The sequence below is a fragment of the Crocodylus siamensis genome, chromosome 14 (genome assembly GCF_052110815.1).
Source record: "Crocodylus siamensis isolate JL-2025a chromosome 14, ASM5211081v1, whole genome shotgun sequence".
Classification (NCBI taxonomy): domain Eukaryota; kingdom Metazoa; phylum Chordata; order Crocodylia; family Crocodylidae; genus Crocodylus; species Crocodylus siamensis.
The window spans coordinates 22,621,029-22,641,542 of record NC_143408.1 but is presented as its reverse complement, the minus strand read 5'-3'; the positions used below and the strand labels follow the sequence as shown (position 1 = coordinate 22,641,542).

Here is a 20,514-nt window from a genome sequence, read left to right as displayed (position 1 = left end):
GCGTGATGACCCAAATTAAGAACTTGTTTTGTCTGCTCTCTTGCCTAGTGATGCCCAGTGCTGCAAGCTACAGAGGAACCGGCAAAACCCATCTCCGCTCCTTTATGCCACACGAAACAAAGCTGCACGGTGGGTCGCACCTGTCCGACAGCCCGGCTCAGACACCTGGTCCATACTGGATACTTTGATGAAAGGTGAAAGCCTGCTCCTCCTACTGCACTGCCTACCTCTAATGCGCCATAGGAGTTTCTGTAACACAACACATCTTGGCCCATATGCTCCAGTGTTGCGTCTCCAGCAGTGGTCCATGCTAGATGACTGAAATGAAAACATAAAAACCTCTAGCATTGTCCAGCACGATGCCACAGGGGAGAATGATAATTGCTTCCTAAACCAGCTGGCGATCTCTCTCTGCCGTAAAATGATTGACAGCACTTGTAATTTTTATCCTAGCAACTACAGATGCTGTTCTTATTTATACTGCAGCAACTAATGCTTTTTAAAGACTCGCTAAGCTATTAGCTTTGGTAAATACATAATAATCTTACCTAGCAATGTGCTTCCACCCTCAGCCTTCATTTTAGCTTTTGGCAGCCAAAGATCTTTCCCTGTGTCCCTAGCCCCTAATTCCATGCATCGGTTAGAGGAAGACTGATCCTGTCGCTTCAGGGTGATGCAGTGTTTTCTCCTTTGAGGAGAAGCTGGCCCCAGGGTTAGCTCATCAATCACACTCCTGAATCCTGTATAAGCTTCTCTAGCTCGTAACAGTGTATTGGACTAAACCAAAGCACAGCAGTGAATTTGTCTCCATACTCCAGTACATGTCTGAGTGGAACTGTGTACAGAGCTGCACCGCCGCCTGCCACTCGCGCTTTGTGCTGTCAAATTGACTTCTGGCAGCAGAAGGAAGAGGGGAAATAGAATCTGTTTTAAAAATAGCAAATAGTGTATTTGTGGGAAACTGTATTTGTTAATTTGCAACGTGCTTCCCTAGGCACTTTTGATTTAAGGTGAGCAGATGCAAACCCCTCGGTAGGTCCTACTGCCTTAGGCTGCATGTTGGGGCAGATGTCATAAGCTACCTAAGGTCAGGCCTGCTCACAGTTTCTGGTAAAAATCCACATATTGAAAGCACTGGGAGTCTGGCTGAGTACGGACTGGGCAAAAAATAGACCAAAACCTGGTTTATCTTTGTATAGTTATACTAGGCCTCAGAAAGGTTGAAAGAAACTCCCGCTCCTGCACATGGGTGATAATACGGTCGGAGGTAAGGGTGGGGTGTTCATATTAGCACCGCTATCTTCCTTTTCCAATAGCTGTCTGAAAGGGGCTGGATCCAGCAGGTGGCCAGGGCTCATTTGCCACCTCCACAATGCTGATGGGTGGCAATACTCCGCCTTTTCAGCACAGACTCGAGCCCTGAATTGCCCTCAGGGCCCTCAGTCCTGCAACTGCCCGCCCCACCGTGCAATGCTAGACTGTATCCTGAACAAGGACCAGGAGATTTGGTCTACGGCATTATTTTGTAAGGGTTTGCAGGTTTTGGGAAGCTTGGCAATGAGTCTTTGTTATGCTTTAGTTTGTCATTAGCAGAATTTCTGTAATACCTAAGAACAAGAGCTATTGGCATACTGCAATTAAAGGAATAGTGGCCGTCAGATGATCCACTGTATTTTGTACAGCTGACTAATGGTAGTTTAAGGGAACCTAAAGAAACATGAGTCAGTGCAGGGAGGAGCACTGAACTGCAATAGGCCAGAAGGTAAGGGCAGTCAGTACCTTTGATAAAGGTGACCCATTTACAGTAATTCAGAGAAACAGGAATTCAGTACAGTCATAGAAACTTTGCCCTGCAAAGACTGACTGCAGTGTTTTTTTACAAACAAACTTGGTCCCTACTCCAGGGCCTAGTGAACTCAACCTTTCAGAACTAAAAGCAAAACTGGGGAAGGAATAGGGAAATTTAATAGAATATTTTTCTAATTCTTCTCGCTAAAGATTTGTATTCCACCAACTTCTGCCTGCCCAAAGAGAGCCGGTCTCCACTGAGCAAGGCACCATACAAACGCATAGTGAAAGGCAGTCCTTGCCTGGAAAAAGATCCCAGTCTGACAATAAAGCATGTACATTTACATAATTTTCTTTCTATTCCTGGATTAAAAATTCAGGGATTCCTCACGTTTTATAAGAGAAACCCTTTGTGTCGTTGGCTTGCTTTATGTTAAAACTCCCTTGGTCTACTCTGTATGCTAGGAAATAATCTGCATAGAAGAAATAAATTAAAAATAAATGTGCCAACATAGCAAGAAGGGGCCCAGAACCAAGGCGGCGAGAGCCTGTCTTTCTGAGGGCAGAGTCAGTTCTTTTCTGTATTGGTAAGCAAAGCTGACACCTATCAAACAACTAGTTTGGCATTGTATTTTGCTTCCAATTGTGTAACTGTACCGCAAGTTGTCCTCAGTGACCTGCAAAATAAATAAATAAATAGATAAAAGAGCTGATACCCATTGCAACTGGAAACGTTTGCATAAAACATCCAGGGAAAAAGGCAAAGCCTGAACCCCTGTAATAGTAATCGGGTTAATTTTTGATGGTTTTAATGTCATCGTGCAAACCTTTTAGTTTATATATTTATAAACTCAGGTGTAAGGTTGAACCCGGTTCTCTTTATTGTGAGAACTGCATTTGTGCTCTATACCCAATATCTACCTTAACCCAAACCTGCAAGTGAAAGGCTGCATTGCTCAAGTCCGCAGAAAATATCCTATTTGGTTTCAATGAGGCCAGGAGTTTATTTCATATTTACATTCTATATTTTGTCTTGCATCTAATTTAGACTGAAAGGCCCTTGGGAGAGAGAGATTGTGGCTTCCCTCAGGCTTTAAAACACCGTAAACACAGAATACTTATTAGTTTGCAGACAATATTTTTCTGATCTCCGGCTTTCGCTTGGAACTTTGCCTCACTGTGTATAGTACAAAAAAAATCTTGGCAAACAGAACATTATTACAAGTTTAGCTGAACTGCAGTCTGTCTACCTGCAGCATCTTTATTTAAAAAAATCAACAAAAAACAAAACAAAAAACCCCAAATCCCATTACATTGTTGATTCAAAGGAATCTATAATAAATATGGTTTCCTCTGTGTTGCTCAGACACAATACAAGTACACCAATTATAGCAGGTAGAAGAGAAAAGTAAACTCAGTTTAACCACTGAATCAAGAAAGCTACGTAAGGTTGTATGTAATTACACTAGAGTAATAATTGGTATACAGCATAACAGTAGATGCTTCAAATACAATATTTTACAAAAGAGTTTGGTTTGCCATAACTTATTTCCCTCCTAAAACTCTTGATTGTTCTATGTTGAGCTCAGAAAACATCCCTTTGAAAATGAAATAACTCATCTCTGAAATAATCACTTCCCTGTGTTCCCTTTGACTAGGTAGCGCTTCCCTTTTTTGGTTTCATTTTAAATGAGGTTCATTGCTGATTTCATTTTAAACCTGTAAGATCATTGGTACCTGGTTGGAACAGCAGCACCATAGCCTTTTGCTGGTTTTAATTACATAATGGCGAGTTTGGCCGGCAGATCTAGAGTATCAAGTAAAGGCTCAAAAAGAATGTACAGTATCTTGTATCTAGACCTCAGCCAACTCAACTATGAATCCTTTACCTCCATTCTCTGGTAGTAGACCACTGGTTACACATGTATGAAGCTCTCTAGTGAGCGGTCTGATCCAGCATTTACTTGAAATAAAGGATCTCAGAAATGTTAGAGAATATGTTGGAGATACTCTGGGTAAGACTGTAGTCTCCTAACACCATGCAAACACCTGCTTGGTGAAATTCTCCCTTGTGGAGAAGGTCAGCATAAAAACCGTGCACTGCATGAGATGTTTTGCTTATGCCCTGCACCCTGAGGGCTTGTGGCACCTAAGAGATGCTTTGAAAGGCCCTCTATGCAGGGAGGGGAACCACAAATACTTATCAGCTACTTTTTCCAAAGTAGCTGATGACCGTGACTACACCCACCAGTTTATGCAGGGGTAGCTCTATCAGAAACTCCCTCGTGGTCAAAACACTGGCACAAGATCAAAAGAAAAACAGAAACAATGGCCAACCCTTGCCTCTCAACACTATACACTGTATCAGGGAAGCAGAAGTTTGACAAAAAGTATTGCAATCAGAGCTTTTCCCAATAGACTTCTATGATTAAATCTGGAACTCCCTTATGTAACAATAGTGGTTTGTTGCCATACTGAGGGTGGAAACTTTGTATTTGGGATGAGGGAAGTGAGCATTTTTGCAGGTGAGGATGAAGGGAGTAAAACTATTAGAAAGGAGAAGGTACTCAAAGAATACAGGCCAGGTATAATTCCTCCTGGACACCCTCAAGTGTCTTTGAAACACCATTGCCTGTTGAAAGTAAAATCAGAGTCTTGCATCTGATCAAGGCTTCGTACTTCTGGGGAAAATCACAAGCAATAGCAATTCTTTTCTAAAGTTTCCATCAAAGAACCTGAAATACCCGGCCTCAGTTACAAAAAAGGGTAAGCATAATCCCTCAAGTGAAAGTAAGTTACAGATTCATACTTGTGTACTTCTCTGTACAGTACCAGGATGTCTCCAATATGGACTTTTTCCATGGAACAGAGACAACTCCCCCTTCTCAGGTGAGAGAAAGAACAGAAACCAGTTACAATATTTCAGTCCTAAATATAGGAGTACAAATTGTAGGACTTTCATACCGGCTCAGACCATTGGCCCATTTAGTACCAAATCTGGTGTATAATAGCAGCCAAGATCAAGCACTTCAAAAGGAAAGTGCAAAGAACACCATGCTGCACAATCATGGAATAATCTGCTTGTGGGAGAAGTTTATCCCTAGCCCCCATCACACACTACTTGGTTGAAGCAGGTGGCTTTATATCCATTAGAAAGGTTTATCCTACCTAATGTCATCACCGATAACATTTCTATGCTTCTTGTAATGTCTAATCCTTTTTGGAGCCCTACTGAGTCCTTAGCTTCTGTAACTGTGCGTGACAATGCCTTCCACCATGAGATGTGTTGTGCACAAAAGATTGTTCTTCTCTTAGTTTTAAATTTGTTGTGCACTTCCCTCACACAAGTGTCTATTAATGCATCTCAGCCTTTTATTCTGACAGGAAAAAGGCAATCCAAGCCCCTTGTTCTTTCAGCCCTAAGACTCTCCAAAAGGTTTCATCAATACCGCTCACCCCAGCAGTGGTGCATTATCACTCCTAGGACTCAGAAGCGCACCCTCCCACATCATCGGATCCATGGTCTGACTGCTCCAGGGGCCTCCTTTATTTGGGATTCAGGGCCTGATTCTGATCCTGATCTAATGTAAACTAGTTGTGTACCGATGTAATTCCATAGAAATCAGTGTATCAACTCTTCAGAGTATGCTGGTGCTAATAAGATCAGAATCTGTTACTTCAACACAATCATAACTCTATTAATTCAGTGCTAAGCTTCCTCTTGCAATTAATGCATTTCTCTCGCCAAATAAAGAGGGACCTTTCTTCAGTACAAAGGCTAGTCCAGACTTTTACATTAAAGCTGATTCTCAATGGCAGTTCAAGTTGTCGCTTTCCCTTTTGTTCACATCTCAGCTTCCTATAACATTTCACCAAGGCAAATGCAAAAAATCTGAAGCAGTTGTTAAATTCCCTTTGAAGCTGACCTGAGGAGCATCCTCAGTGAAGACTATGCCTCAGATGACATCATTTACAGGCTTTAAAAAGCTGTACAAATGACCTCTCCACCCCCCATGCCCCATGAAAGGTGAGGTTTGGTTCCAGACCCCAAAACATTACACTTCCAGATTTTTCAGCTGTATTTTTAGGGACTGGGCACTCCCTTTTTTAAAGAGTTAATTTCAAAAAGAAAATCCCTTTCCCTCAACTTCAGTTCCTTTTTCAAAAAACTGTATCGGAAACTCAGTGCAGGAATATGTAGACAGTCGAAGGTGAGGACTTTCTGGTGCGAGTGATTAAAAATAAGCTGACCTGCAAGATAACAAGCTAATCTAACACTTCATATAGGACGTGTGATGTGTACAGTAGCTCTGGAAGGCAGCAGTCTCAGGACAGCTGGCAAGCAGTCAGACAGTCTGGAAGGCCCGGCTTTGAGCGGGCACCATGATAGGGTTGGCTCCTGTTTTCTTCAGGCTTGCGTGATCGACTTTCTTTGGATCCATTTCCTTTCCTTCGGCATCCACCTGGGTGTACCGTGGAGGAGCTATCTGAGGGGTGGCCTCCGTTGACAAAGTCCGTTGGCTGCGAGAGGCACTGTTGGCTGTTGATCTTGTCGAGGAAGAGCCTGAACGTGAGCTTCTGGAGCCAGAAGAGGAGGAGCCTGGTTTGACTAGACGGGCTTTTGGGGCCTCTGCATCTTCTCTGCAATCAAGCAAGAGATGTTGGGATTAAAACAGCAAAACTGGAATGGAAACACCCACAGATTACACCCAATTGAGTTGCCACTAGGAACAACACATGTTCATTAAGGTTCTCAATTGTTTATAAGATAGACAAATAGGTCTGAGCACAGTGCCAGGACTCCTGGTTTCAGTTCTACTTGGCATCTAACTTCTCGTGTGTCCTTGCAGCAAGCACCTTAAATTCTCCAACCCTTACCTAACCTTTCTGTAAAATAGGTTTAACAACACACTTATCTCATGGCTTTATTTTAATCAGAACAGGGCTTTGACATCCGTGGGAGGCATGCAGAGCACAAGCGCAAAGGAGTTCAGATATTAGCAGTCTTATTCTATATTTCTAACTCATAATGCATGAGTACTTGTTCACTGGAGCAGAAACCAGTGGGACCAGTTAAGCAGTAAAATGCCACTAGTGTAAGCGGGCAGTATCAGGCACAAAAAAGGAAGGAGAAGAGGCAGAGTGAGGAGAGATGGCTGAACAGACAATGTAGGAAGCTGAGACGGAAACAAAAAAGAGGAAGAGAAATGGATAGTGAGAGACTGAAGCTGAGAAAGCAGGTGAGAGACAGGCAGGGAACCTCTGTCAGCAGGCTAGGGCTTAGCAAAGCAAACAGCTTATTTCCAGAACACAAGGCACTTAAATAGTCATCCTGACCCATAACTGGGCAGAGAGAACCACTGCTGAATGGATTAGAAAGACTCCCGCTTAAAGGTGAGAGGATGTCAAGCGAGGCCAGGCAGTCCTTCTTAAACAGAATTAAGGCCAAAAGGAAGCAAAAGGTTCTCTCCAAGGGCATGGCTTGCTAAAATATGTTCCCAGAGATTTCCTCTTCCTTACGGAGGACTCATGCTACATCTGGGAAAGACTTGTTGGGGTGGGTGGGCGGGCTGACGGACTTCCGTCATATTCATGGAACAAGCAAGTTCAAATAATGTGTCAGCACTGTTGCTACACCTGCCCAGGGCAGAGATTCACTCCCTGTGCTCATGCTAAAATAGTTCCCTGGCCCTGAAATGAATTCTCAAGTGCAGTTGTTAAATGCAGTCAGAAAGACTGCAAGAACATACCTGTCCCACCATACCCCAGACAGGAATCAAAACTGAGAATAAATCAGTAAAGTATTTCAGAACCCCAAGGGCATTTTCCTGAATTCTGTTCAGTAAAGAGATAAATAAAGGCTCAAGAGTGATGGGAATGGTGTGTGTCTGCATGTGCATACATGTGCATGTACACACATGTGCATGTTGGTGGGGGAAAGTGGGGGGGAGAGAGAGAGACCAGATTTTAATTAAAGTGTATTTAATGTCTTTGTGTACTATACTTGTACTTGGAGTATACCATTTTATCGCTCTATTTTATTTTCCCTGCAATAACATCCTTGTTATCAAGAATCTCATTAATGACATGTCACTCTGGGAGCCTTACGGTCTTTTTTATCACAGGATCCACAAAGAGGGATTTGGTTGTTCCTTGATAGAGAGCAGAAACTGTGTCAGCTTGGATAATGCTTAGTATGTGTGAGCCTGAAGAAGGAGAGGCTAATGAGAGGGCCTTACCTGATTTCATTTGGGGTGTCTTCTTCTTCATATCTCTTCTTTTCCTTCCTCTTCATAGTCAGCCGCACACTCAGGAGAATCAGGCACAATCCCACCAGCCCGCCAGTCACTGCTCCAGCAACCATCCCGATATTTTGTGCATCTGTTATACCAGAAAATAAATACATGCAGATCGGTAGATTGTCTCTGGAGTCATATGGTCAAGTTCTACCCAGGTTTCATTCATTGTTGGCAATGGGATTTCATGGGGGTAAGTTAGAACACAGTTTATTTAATCAATTTATTCCGGCCTTGTCTGCGGTCAGAGGCAGCACAGGATACATTTGAACTGCTTTTTAAACCTCGCACAGCATGGTTGCTGCTGTATTGGGGAGGGCATGCAACTCCAGCAGCACTGAACAAAAACTGGGGTGCTCATGATTCAGGCCGGCATTGAAACAGGGAGAGGACCTCTGATCAGCATGACTCCAGAGCCAGAGCAGAAGGGGACGTGTGGGTAATCCTCTGTAAAGCAAAGCAGCGTGAGGACTGTTAGAGGCAAACAGTTTCGTTTTTATGAACAGGTATGTCCATATGGCCAAAATGAACTCCATCCAATTGCACAGTGGATTATTTTATTCAGAAAACAGAACTAGATTTAAAACAGAACAAATTAAAACCTGTATGGACAGAAGGCATTTTCATAAAAACAGTTAATGTGAGAACACCTCCCTTTCTAGCTTCAGTTGAGCCAATGCAAACCCCAGTTTCCTTCAATTTAGGGGTGACTTATTTTGGCTTTGCTGAAACTTGTGTCTTTAGGGCTTATCTACACACTGAGTTGTGCCGGCTTAGTGAGATTTTAAAGCAACTGAGTTAAAATACCACAAAACTGGTGCTGTGTGGACTCTTTTTTCAGTTCAACCCATCTGCTTCAGGTTAGCTTCAGTCCGTTATGATGGATTTAAATTGAAATGCTACTCATCAACCAAACTAAGTGTCTACAGTTGAGCTAGCATCAATCTAAGGTGCAGGCACGCACACCCCTCTCCCCCACCCTTGATGATGTAGTGGCCAGGTGTGATATTCAGAGCTCTGGTCTTCATGCAGAAGTCAACTATGTATTTAAAGGAAATGAAGGCAAATGTCACTTTCAATCAGCATATTTTTTGTTTCAGAGTAAGTCTTTGCAGGCAGTTTTTTGACAGATTCTTCTCTTAATTGGCATAGATGCTTAATTTGGAATCAGAAAGATAGACAGTCTGCAGAAATGTTATAGTTAACAGGAATCTACTGCACAGTTGTTAACGCTGTAAATGCAACCACCAGAGAAGCTGCAAGCTCCACAATTCAGGTTTATTCCCAGTGCCTTGTCAGGCAGTTGTTCACAGAGGCAGAGCCTCTGAGGACCCAGAGTGTCCGTGCCTGACCCATGTTTGTTCTACCCCAGGTTACATCAGTGAATGTTATACAAACTTATAAAGTGAATTAGAGAGCAAGGAGGAGGTGCTGCAGATTATGCAAGTGCTAAAGTCAACTCAAAGGCGTGGCAAGAGTCTTGCACAGGCACGGGGTATCTATCTATCAGCAGATGAGGAACTGCTAGGAAAGCCTGCCACAACTGTAGTGTTCTCTGCCTTCTGATACTCACACCGCACTTTCACCTGCACAGTGCAGCTTTCCTGTCCAGCCTCATTGTAGGCAGTGCATTGGTAGGACCCCGCGACCATCTGCGTGAGATTCTTCAGCAGGACTTGCCCAGGGTTAGAAATATCTGAGACAGAAAAAGAAACTATTAATCAATAAGAAAATTAATCAATAATAGAAATAGGCAGGAAGTCTGGCCCAACAGACAAGGTACTTTACCGGCACAGAAGACAGCAGTTTATTTATTTTTGGCTCTGCCATTGACTTGTGCTGTGACCTTAAGTCACTTGTCACTGCCCTTTTTTCCTTTCTGACCTTCTGTCTGTCTTGTTCATTTAACTCACAAGCTCTTTGGTGCAGAGTTCTCTTTTTACCTCATGTGCAAGCTCTTTTACCGCATGTTTGCACAACACCTGCCACCCTAGGTTCCAGCATTAGAAAGGAGGTTTAGTTGCAAAGGTAAAAGAAATAACTGCTTACTAACAGACACCAAATAAGTTGTGCTCCTCTACCACCTTTTAAGCAAAAGTCAGTTTAAAATGAAGGAACAATTAGCATGGGTCATTCTGGTTCATCAAGCCAGTACAGTCAAACACTTAGATGATAAGATTCTTGAGCAGGGGCAGGCTTTTTCTTATAGGTATGTACAGCACCTAGCACATGTCCAAAAGGAATTCTGTTTTTTTGTCTAGTGTTACAACATCAGTTAGTGGCAGATCTGAGAGTGGGGGAAAAACAGAAGTTACGCCCCACTTTTTTTGCGGATGCCCTTCACTCTGCCCCCTGGCCCTGCCACTTCTTTAGGGTCGGCACTTCTGACCATATCCAAAAAAACCCACACCCTGCTTTTTGGGGGAATGGTTTTTTTTGTTTGCTGAAGCACAGTGAGAATTAAGAGGAAGAATGGCATGACTTACTGACTCGTGACGTGGGTGGGAGGTGTCCAACTTTTCCTTCCTCATCAGTTATGCGCTGCCACTGGTATGTGATAGGAGCTGTGCCAGAGGCTGAATTGCACTGCAAGGAGACTTCCTTTCCTTCAGATAAATCACCTTCTATCCAGCATTTGGGCTTGGCAGGCTTCTCTGGAAGAGAAGGGGTTGTGGAGCAATAGTCAACTTTTGAAATCAATGCAACTCTTGCCACTTATTTTGGCAGGGCCAGGATTTCACCTTAGGGAGCAAAGCAGGGAAACCACCCTGCCACAATGACTGTATTCAATAAGAAGAACCGAGAGGTGCTCTTGGATAGGGTTACCATACATTTGGGGCCAGTGCTCGCAGGGCTGGGCCAGCCGGGGGACGCTGCCTGGGCGTGGCCAGGCTGTCTGGCATGGCACTGGAGCCCCAGCCCAGGGCAGGGGGTGCCACAGGCCTCCCCTCTTCCCTCCCATCCATGCCAGGGCTGGTCTCGTTTTGCCACCACCTGCATGAATCGCAGTCGCCGTGCTCCGGCCCAGTTGGGACAGGGGCAGCTGTGGGGAGCAGGGGCTGCAGGTTGGGAGTGCAGGGCAGTGGCAGGGCCAGGGGGCAGCAGGTCAGGAGGAGCAGCAGCAGGGATGGGGGCTGCGGTTCGGGAGTGAGGGTCACCAGCATGGCTTCAAGGCTTGGGGGACTGTGGGTTGGGAGTGAGGGGCACCAGCATAACCCAGGGTGGTGAGGGACTGTGGGTCAGGAGCGAGGGGCACTACAGGGTCAGGAGTGTGCAGGTTGGGAGCGAGGGGCAGCAGCAGGGATGGGGGGCTGCAGCATAACCCAGGGGGGTGAAGGACTGTGGGTCAGGAACAAGAGGCACTACAGGGCCTGGGGTCTGCAGGTCAGGAGTGAGGTGTCCCCCCACCAGGTGTCCTCTTTTTTGGAACTGGAAATATGTCCGTAACCCTACTCTTGGAAATGCAGCTGACCCTGCTAGCAGGGTACAGATTTTCTTTGGCTCCTCATGACCAGGGAGCAAGAGGACATTATTTTCAGCGCTTTCTAAGAGCTGCTTTTCCCACTGAGCCATCTTGGGTGTGTCCGTGAAGCCTGCTGCTACTCAATTGTCATTATTCTGGGGCCCTTGCAGCAATAACTCCTCCTGCAGACTGAGGTGAGGAAACGGAAATAACTTGAGGCACCAGTGCAAGTCTCCCATCAGGATTTTTACCAGGGTAAGGGAGGCCAAAGCATCAGCTTTGGGACCTAGGCACCATCTACAACCCCCATGAATGACTCAGGAAAATTTGGGATGTGGGCTTAATCCCTGTCATCTCCTTAAGGGTCACCCCTGTATTGCCAAGCCTTTTGCATCACACTTCCCCTTCATTCAGCATGTGCTGTGACCTGCTTCTCCTTTCCTTCCCCTTTCTTCTTCCCCATCCTCTGGTCAGGATACCACATCCCCTGGTCTCTAAGTTAATTGCCTACTTACTAAAAATACTCAGAAACAACCCTTTCAACCAAGGAGGCAAAATGCCAACCCCAGCATCTTGCTTTGATCAGACTTGGAGCCAGTTCCTGGTGCTGAGATTTAGATCCAGAGGCCTCTGATGACATCATTACGTGGTCATTGCCCACACAGCTACACTGGCATTCCGGTTTTTATAATCAGATCGGAGAGATGCTTTGGAAAGGAAGGTTGCTATCCTTCTGCAGGAGGTTACACTGACCTACAAAGAGCACTTTCAGCTCCTCTCTCTGGCTGTCCTTCACCAGAAAAATGCAAAGGCAAATGTAAGGCTTGAGCATGAAACTTGATCATGAGATACTGGGAGACAGCCCAGGTGTATCTCTTCCATGTTGAAATAAATCTGCCTTAAGGAACTGAATCTAACGTGGGTTTTTTTTAGACACCAACAACATGACCTTACCTAGAACCTTCAGCATGATGTGAGTCCATTCATACTGCCCGGCATTTTTAACTTTACACGTGTACTGTCCCGCATCGCTGGGCTGCAAAAATATGATCTGTAGGGAGGCATCTCCAGCTAGGAAATTAGAGTTGAAGGAAACGCGACCCTTCTGCTCAACCTTAAAGTCGTTATAAACCTTGCCTCCAGAGTAAGTAATAACCTGGTGAGCAAAGATAGACCCTGATCAGCCGGTTGCCACATGACTTTATCATACTGATCAACTGAATGAAAGAACCGCCGGAGCCTCATGCATGAAACCAGATGAGCTTGCTTTGGATAATCACTTTGGCTGTTACACAGGCATTAGGCACGATTCAACAGTTAAGGTTGCACTGGGCTTTCATCCTTTAGCAGGAATTTAATTCCTGTAATTAACCTGTCACATTTCACTTTAGAAAACCACAGTGGACACACTTAGGTCTCGTCTTATTTGGGTATTCATAGGGTTTATACAGGAGCAGTGTCAGGTACAATGTGGTTGCTTTCCCTGAGCACTGGTGCAAACAGCACTACACTTCCACCCACCCACCTTAGGTACTTATCTGGCCCCTTACGTTTTAAAGGTGTTTATCCTCAGAATACACCTGTGAAGCAGGATCATCCTATTATACTTACCTTGTGGATGAAGAGTAGAGACGGTGGAAAAAAGTGACTTGCCCAAGGTTACACAGGGAGTCTGTCTCAGAGCAGGAGACTAAACCCAGGTTACTCAACTCCCAGCCTGGCACCAGAAACCCAAGTGTAGACGAGGCTTTGAGCCTCATTATTTGAAAGCGGCCTCTGATTTTGAGACCCAAGGAAGGGTATTTGGTAGCCAAAAGTCTATCCCCAACAATGCAGTTTGTCCAATAAAAGATATCTCCCACAAAAATCCTAGCCTCTTGCTCTGATTTGGTGCATCTCAGTGCTTGGCTGCCCTGCTTGCATCATAACAGACTTTACTTTCAGAGGTGCTGAGCTCCCATTGACTTCAGTCAGAGTGCTGGGTGCTCATAAAATTCAGCATCTCAAGGTGGACACCCAGAATCACAGACCGTTTCTGGAAATCTGACTGGGAGACTTCCAGTAGCCCTTGGCTATTTTGAAGCTTGGTTGTTTGACCTGAAAGTAAATGTGAGTGTTCATATTTCCTTGACTGTCAATTACCTTCATTTTCAGAGCTGGCGTTGTTTGGAAAAGCAAGGAATCTTAATTATAATAAGTATATCTAGGTCTTACATATCACGGTTCATCAGTACCAAGGTGGTCAGCAGCAATAATCCCATTTTACAGATTGGGAAATTGAGGCACAAACAAGTGAAGCAATTTGCTTAAGGTCTCTTGGAAAGCCGTGGCAGCTTTGGGAACAGAGGCCTGGTCTCCTGAATCCCAGCCCACTGCACCATCCGTCAGGTTTCACTGCCTATTGATTTTTTTTTAGGTGTGTTAAAACAGTTAAATCTCCTACATGAATCCATTTCCTTTCCATCCCAAAGGGCACTAGAGTGCTCTAGAGTGGGCCAAATTCTCATCCCGCTGAAGAGAACAGTATTGAGTCTTAAATAAAATTATCGCCTTGCCCACCATGGAGATGAGAAGGGCGTATCACTGCTGAAGACAGGGAAAAGTAGTGTATTCAGTTGAAACTTCAGGGGTTGAAATCTTTCCTGGAAACTGGGTTTAACTTCCTCATTCTTATAAAATGCTCTATGAACTCTTTAAATAACCACAAGTGATTACAACCTCCTAGTTATGTCTCATCAGAAAGAGGCAGTTCTGGTTTGATTCAAGTATCGCCCCTGTTCCTGGGGCTGACTCAGAAGGATGCAGGGCAGCCTGAATTCAGTAAGCCCTTGAGAAGTCTGTCTAGCTCCTTTGCAGGAGGTGTTTTTGGTATCTCACCGGATCAGGCCCTTTTTGAGAGCTCTCTTGACTTGTCTCCTCATATAAACCATTTTTGGATTCTTGACTATTTTATGGCCGTTTTGTGCAACAGAACTTTATTTATTTATTTATTTTTGCCTGTGGAAATCTGGAGCAATTTTTTCTTCAACAGATGGATCAGATTAACTCCTGGCACCTTTCTTCATCATTTCTTTTCTGCCATTGTGTGCACAACGGATGTGGGTGATGTTGAGCAAGAGCCAGGGCTGTGCAGAACAGCATTTATTCAGTGTGTCATTAGAAAGGAACTGAATGTTAATCTTTTGACTTTTTGAGGCAAATGCTAAAATGTGTTTGTGTACTAAGTGCGTGTCTTGTACTAACCCGAAAAAAAAGCGTACATTTCTAAAAATCTGGATTTATGCTTTTTTCTCTGCTAAAGGATATAAGCTGGGGCCTGAGCTTTGGTGGGAGCTGCTAGACACAGCCGAGATTATAAACTCTTGGCGACATGGAGCATTTTTGTGCTGTGTTTGTGCAGCACCTTTCACAGCGGTGCCCTGGGTGCTACAACAGAACAAATTCAGAGTAACAGGAGTTACTGTAACACAAGCTGGTAATAATAAGTATATATTTTTTTATTGATGCTCATATCACAAAGAAGAAAAGGTTGATCCAGCTTTTGATGAGCTACAGGACACTGCAGCATCTTATAGGCCTACTGAGGCATTACAAGTCCTTTGAGGAATAATAATGACAGTCTTGGACGAAGCTGTAACTCAATTAGAAGGCTGCATCTTTTACCAATTTTCTATTGTTTTTACTCATAGAGAAGCAAGAACCTATCCTGCTCTGTGTAACTTTTTACCATAGAAAATAGTCTTGTTACAAACCCTAGAACAGGTACATATACTCCAACTAGGGGAAGGGAGCTGGCTTTTAGTCGGTACGTGCTGCCTTTTGAATTTCAGGCAAGGAGACCTTCAAAGACATTCAGACATTTCCTCCTTTTTAGAGACCTCAAAACTTCCTCACTCTCTGGGTGGATTTCCAGGAGAGGCAGGGAGGTATAAAGTTCAAAAAGGTCTATTTCAATAGCAAATATGGCAAGGGACACATGAAAACCAGTCACTTAACTCCCATTCCTTCCTTGGTGCACCATTGCTGGGGTGTTGAAAACTACCTTATGGGGCAATTCGGAGCCAGACCTGGGTCCTGAACTCCATGTCTAATTTTGCACAACTGCTCTAACAATGCAGGCCCACCCTTAGCTTAAAGTGTTTAAAACAAAGTCAGCTGAATGACGTCAGTGCAGCCTCCAGTATAGATGCACCCATCTCTGTTCACCTTAATTCGTGATAGATAAACCAGTGCCGCTTTTTAAAACATAGGTTCTTCTGTGCCTTTGAAACCCTGTTTTAAGTCTCTGCACACATGCAGGCTAATATAGATACCAACCGATGGGAGTAGTCATGGAGTTTTCTTTTGGTACACACTAGCTGTGGCTAAACAGGAGCTTACCACTTTCTGGTCCACTTCAGAAACTTGTAGTAGCCACTCAATATCCAGACTTTTTGGCTCCAGGAGGCCCAGACGGTGGTGACAGGGCAGAGTAACGTTTTCTTCGGCCACCCTCTTAAATTCTGTCTGAGCCTCAGACACCCAAATGTAGCAGAAAGCTGAAGGACAGAAATCAGCAGTCAGTGACTAAGATTAACAATACATCTCCAAACCAATAGGTTCACTAGGGTCAGATTTCACCAGAGGGTTCCTCATTTGCATCAAAGAAAATGCAGTAGCTTTGCTAGTGGACCCATTGCAGTGGATTAAAAAGGGCACCTTGAAATAGCAGGTTGGAGTCACCCTGGTGTTTCAGCAGGAAGAACAGGTGGCTTTAGTCTCCAGATTTCTCAATATCAGATTCAAAGGAAGCTTTGATTAAAAAATTAATACCCAAGTCAAAATAGTCTCACCACTCTGAATGCTCTGCCCCAACATGCAGAATCTTATATGCACCTGCTAGCTACAAAGCACTTACTCATTTGCCAGACTTTTATCAGCCAAACTGGTCACCAAAGCACGACAGGAGATTACCTAATTCTAAGGAACGGGCTCAGTCTGCAGCTCTGGAAATAAAAGGTCAGGGTGGGCTATAGAAGTCCAGTCTTGTGTATGGGAGGCCCAGCACAACACAGCTAGGTGAGTGAATTGGTCCTGAATCCTAGTTTTCATGAATTATAGGTTGTCATAAAAAGAGAGTTTGCCGTAAAAATATGCCACCTTGAACCACTAGAGGGAATCAGATCCTTAGCTATATTTCAGATCAAGCAGAAGGAAGGAACAAGAACAGCCCTGGGAAAGCATATGCAAAACATTACATTTCGAAAGTCTGTTGTTAATAGCACAGCTCCCTGAGTCATCATGAAACTCAGCTGCTTTAGGGTTACCTTGTGAACATGAAAGCCCGCCCGGTTCCAGTGAAATGTTGCGTGTGCGTGTGGGCTCTTTTCCCAGCACTGAGTCAATCTGAAGGTTGGCACTGAAACCATGCAAATCAGACGGCCTGATCGGAAATGGATCGCTAGATGCTACTTTGGATTTTGATTCGGACTGCCCCAAATTCAGAGGTCCTGGGAGAATGCTTGGCGGTCTTTAGCTCTGACAGTGAAATTAGAAATACCATTTTTTTCTCTCTTGAGTTTTCACATGAAGCTTTGGGGTCCGTTTGAACATAATTTTCAAAGCAAAAATTGGATATGCTACACTGCTTGTGGATTAGCCAGCCGCTTCCAGAGATCGTTGTTAAATACAAAGGATGGCAGAAAGATATAGAAGCACATGGAGGGATCTTACGTTCTCTGAAGGCAAAGCCTCCAGATGCATTTTACCTTAGTGATGCACTTTGCTCTCAGGGGTCGGTCACATCACCGCCAATTACCCACGTGTTTAAAAAGCACATTAAGCAGTCAGACACATATACAGTGGTGCCACTCAAAAACGATATGAATCAGGTTCCCCAAAAGTCGTGGTATACAAAAAGAAACTTCATAACTTGCTGAATCGCTTCAATGGGCTAAATTAAAAACTATGCATATCCTGTAAAATCTCTGCCCCGTGGGTGAAATCATAATTTTTATGCCTAGTTACTCAGTCACAGGCTCACCCCATCTGCCCTTAGTATTCCTTTTACATAAATTTTTACTTTATTTTCCTTGAAAGTCCCTAGGACAAGAAACCAGATAAGTAACCCACAAGCAATGCTACAGGCAACTTCCTCTCCTCTTTTATGCTCTTGCATTCTCACCTTTGCTACCATAAACTTTAAAATGGGGTGGAGGCTTACTATCATTTCGCCTCCCCCACACTGCTCTCTGCAAGAGCTAACAAGTCATGTATCAGTCATGCTGACTAGTTTCTTTAAAGGGAAAATTATTTCCCATTCACTGGTGTCAAAGTTTCTAGTGACTACAACAAGGTCACTTTTTTTCCCCATCTGCCAGGTGCAATTATGTATTCCTTCTAATTATTAATACCTCCTTTCTGCTGTGGCCCCAATTGCTGGGAGACTCCTTTAATTAAGGCACTAACACTCACTAGGTGACTAAACAATTAGCTTAATTGATCTGCCGCTACAGTAATTGTTCACACAGCACTGACTAAATTCCCGAAGTCCTTTGCCAGCAAAGTACTACTTCGTGTATAGTCAGGTTTGCATTCTCTAGCATTACAGCACCCGGTTTTTGTTGCTTTCAAAGTCCTGGGCAGGAATAGCCCTTGGCTAAAGGAGCTCCTTGGCTTTCCACATTTTCCAGGTGCATGAGCACTTTTTTCCTTCCTATCCAGTTCGGGTTGCCGCCAGGATGTGGCTCTCCCAGTTGGTGATGGGAGGCATTCAGAAGATACAATGGGCAGATGTTTCAAGACAGGCTTTTGATTCTGGAGGCCTTTAACTCTTGGGTGCCTGATCTGAGATGCACTGGAACTGATGCACCTTTGTCCTGCACCTTGTCAAATGCTAGGGCAGACTGATTGCAAAGTAGCAGCAAAATCCTGCCAATCTGAATGAAAGAGCTTTTTCACCCCCTTTCCACTGATTCCAGACCGTTTGCACAGCTGTAAATAGCTGGAAAGATGAAGAAGTCTCCATGTCTGAAGACCCAAACATTTAAGGCCTAGTTTTAAAATGTTGGCTGTAGCTCGCTGGCAAACAGGCCTCACACACTTCCAAAGATCCAGGCACAGCCTCAGACAGAAGCACCATGAATTACTATGAAGTAAGATGTGGGAAAATTAATAATTTATCTCACTGATGGAAACAGGCACTAAAGACTGAGCCTAAGGATCTCATGGCTTATTTTAATGATTCGTTACTGGGTAACGAACAAGACTCCTTTTAAGTTTCATACAGCATACAGTGAGTGCAGGCAGGCAGCAAATAGAGAGATGAGATCAAGTGAAACCAGATTTTGCCAATTAACATTTTAAGCTGCATATTAAAAAGAAAATCTGACAGAAAAGGGCAAGCGCTGCCTATAGCCCTTCGTAATCTTTTGCGCGGATATCTCTGGGCTGATAAGATTGAATGTGTACTATTTTACTAGCACCTGCTTTGTATATGGTGCTGTAGTAAAGCTAAGAAATGTAGGAGCAATGGGCCGCTACGCTGCACTTCCACGGCTTCTTACGAGACTATCAGGCCACACGAGGGCAGATTCCACCAGTAAGATGTGTGGTGCCCTGACGAGGTAGAGTAACAAGCGGTCAGTTCTTAGAGTAGGGGTGGGCCGAATATGGCCCGCAGGCCAGATCTGGTCCGCCAACTGATTGGGGTCACCCGCCAATCGATCGGACCTGGCCCGCAGCTGCCCCTGCAATGCTTTTTTTTTTTTTTCTGTTTTTTTGCACCGGTCCTGGAAGCACTGCAATACCAGGTCAATGCACGGAGTGGATGGAGCACGCTCTGGTTCCACCACCCAATACCAAAAAGAATCTGCTCAATATAGACCTCCTATGGAGGACATAGCAGAGAAAATTACCCTGGGGAGCACGCCCTGCTGGACGTCCCCCGCCCATAGCAAGACTCTGGCCAAGTCCAGATCTCCGCATGGGGCTGAGCCCCATCCAGGGCACACGGCTTACCAGTGGGGCTGCTCCCAGGTGCCTGGGTACTGCTCAGCTCCCCTCACCTCCAGGGGTGACTCCTCCTGCTGCCCCTGTGGGTGCCACTCCCGGGGGGGGAGGAAGCTTCAGCCGGGTGGCTCCCACGCCAGGGCACGGGACTCCAGCTCCTGGCTCCCACCAAGAGGCTGAAGTGGGTGGAAGGCAGCCTGGAGCCCCACGTGCTGGGGCAACAGCCACCCGGCTGAAGCTTCCTCCCCACCTGGAGTGGTGCAGCAGGGGCAGGAGCAGGAGGAGCTACGGCTGGAGGCAAGGGGAGCCAAGCGGCACCCGGGTGGCTGCAGCTGCCCCGGGGGCAGCTCTGCCGATAAGCTGTGTGAGCTGGTTGGGCCTGGGCCACTGAGGGTGGAGCCGGGCAGGGCTCAGCCCCACGTAGAGTGCCGTAAGGGCGGCCGCAGACTGCAATGCCTGGATGAGCTCTCCTGCACATGCCTCCTCCTCCCTCCCCTTACCCCTGGCTAGCTCCCGGGACTTAGCCCCCCCCGCCCCCCCCCCCCCACATCCCTTCCTACACCTCCTCCCATCACTGCAGGGACCACCCTGCAACCCTGCTGCATGATCCTGGCCTTGCTAACCCCTCTCGCTCTTGAACACCGCTCCCCACAACCCACCCGGGGCCCTGTACTACGCAGGGAGTTCTGGTGAGTTGTTGCAGCCAGGGGGACCGAGGGATGTGGGGTGCTGACCTGGCCTGTGCCAAGTCATCAAAACTCTCTTTATGGCCCCTCGGCCCAAATAATTGCCCACCCCTGTCTTACAATCCCAACTCCTACAGGAGTTAATATGCAGGGTCTGAATCATACACGTCACCCAGACAAGACACCCAGTGCCCCAAGGTCCCCCATGAACCCTTGGAGTCCTGTGGCAGTCCTCATTCCAGGTTTGCACAGTCCTGACTCACACCAACTCCCACAGATGCCCTGGGAGGTT

At 45.3% G+C, this 20,514-nt stretch overlaps 1 protein-coding gene across 1 annotated transcript in view; it reads right to left on the bottom strand.

Annotated features, from left to right (window-relative positions):
- Positions 1–3,035: 3,035 nt before the first annotated feature.
- The window catches only part of CLMP (CXADR like cell adhesion molecule), a 63,291-nt gene continuing 45,812 nt past the window's right edge, over positions 3,036–20,514 (bottom strand). Inside the window, exons 2-7 of the mRNA XM_090027311.1 lie at positions 15,928–16,085; positions 12,502–12,703; positions 10,571–10,738; positions 9,658–9,780; positions 8,028–8,169; positions 3,036–6,429 (exon numbers count right to left, since the gene is read on the bottom strand). Of these exons, the coding sequence (XP_089883437.1) occupies positions 6,135–6,429; positions 8,028–8,169; positions 9,658–9,780; positions 10,571–10,738; positions 12,502–12,703; positions 15,928–16,085 (1,088 nt within the window). The 3' untranslated portion in view covers positions 3,036–6,134. The remainder of the gene's footprint in view (positions 6,430–8,027; positions 8,170–9,657; positions 9,781–10,570; positions 10,739–12,501; positions 12,704–15,927; positions 16,086–20,514) is intronic.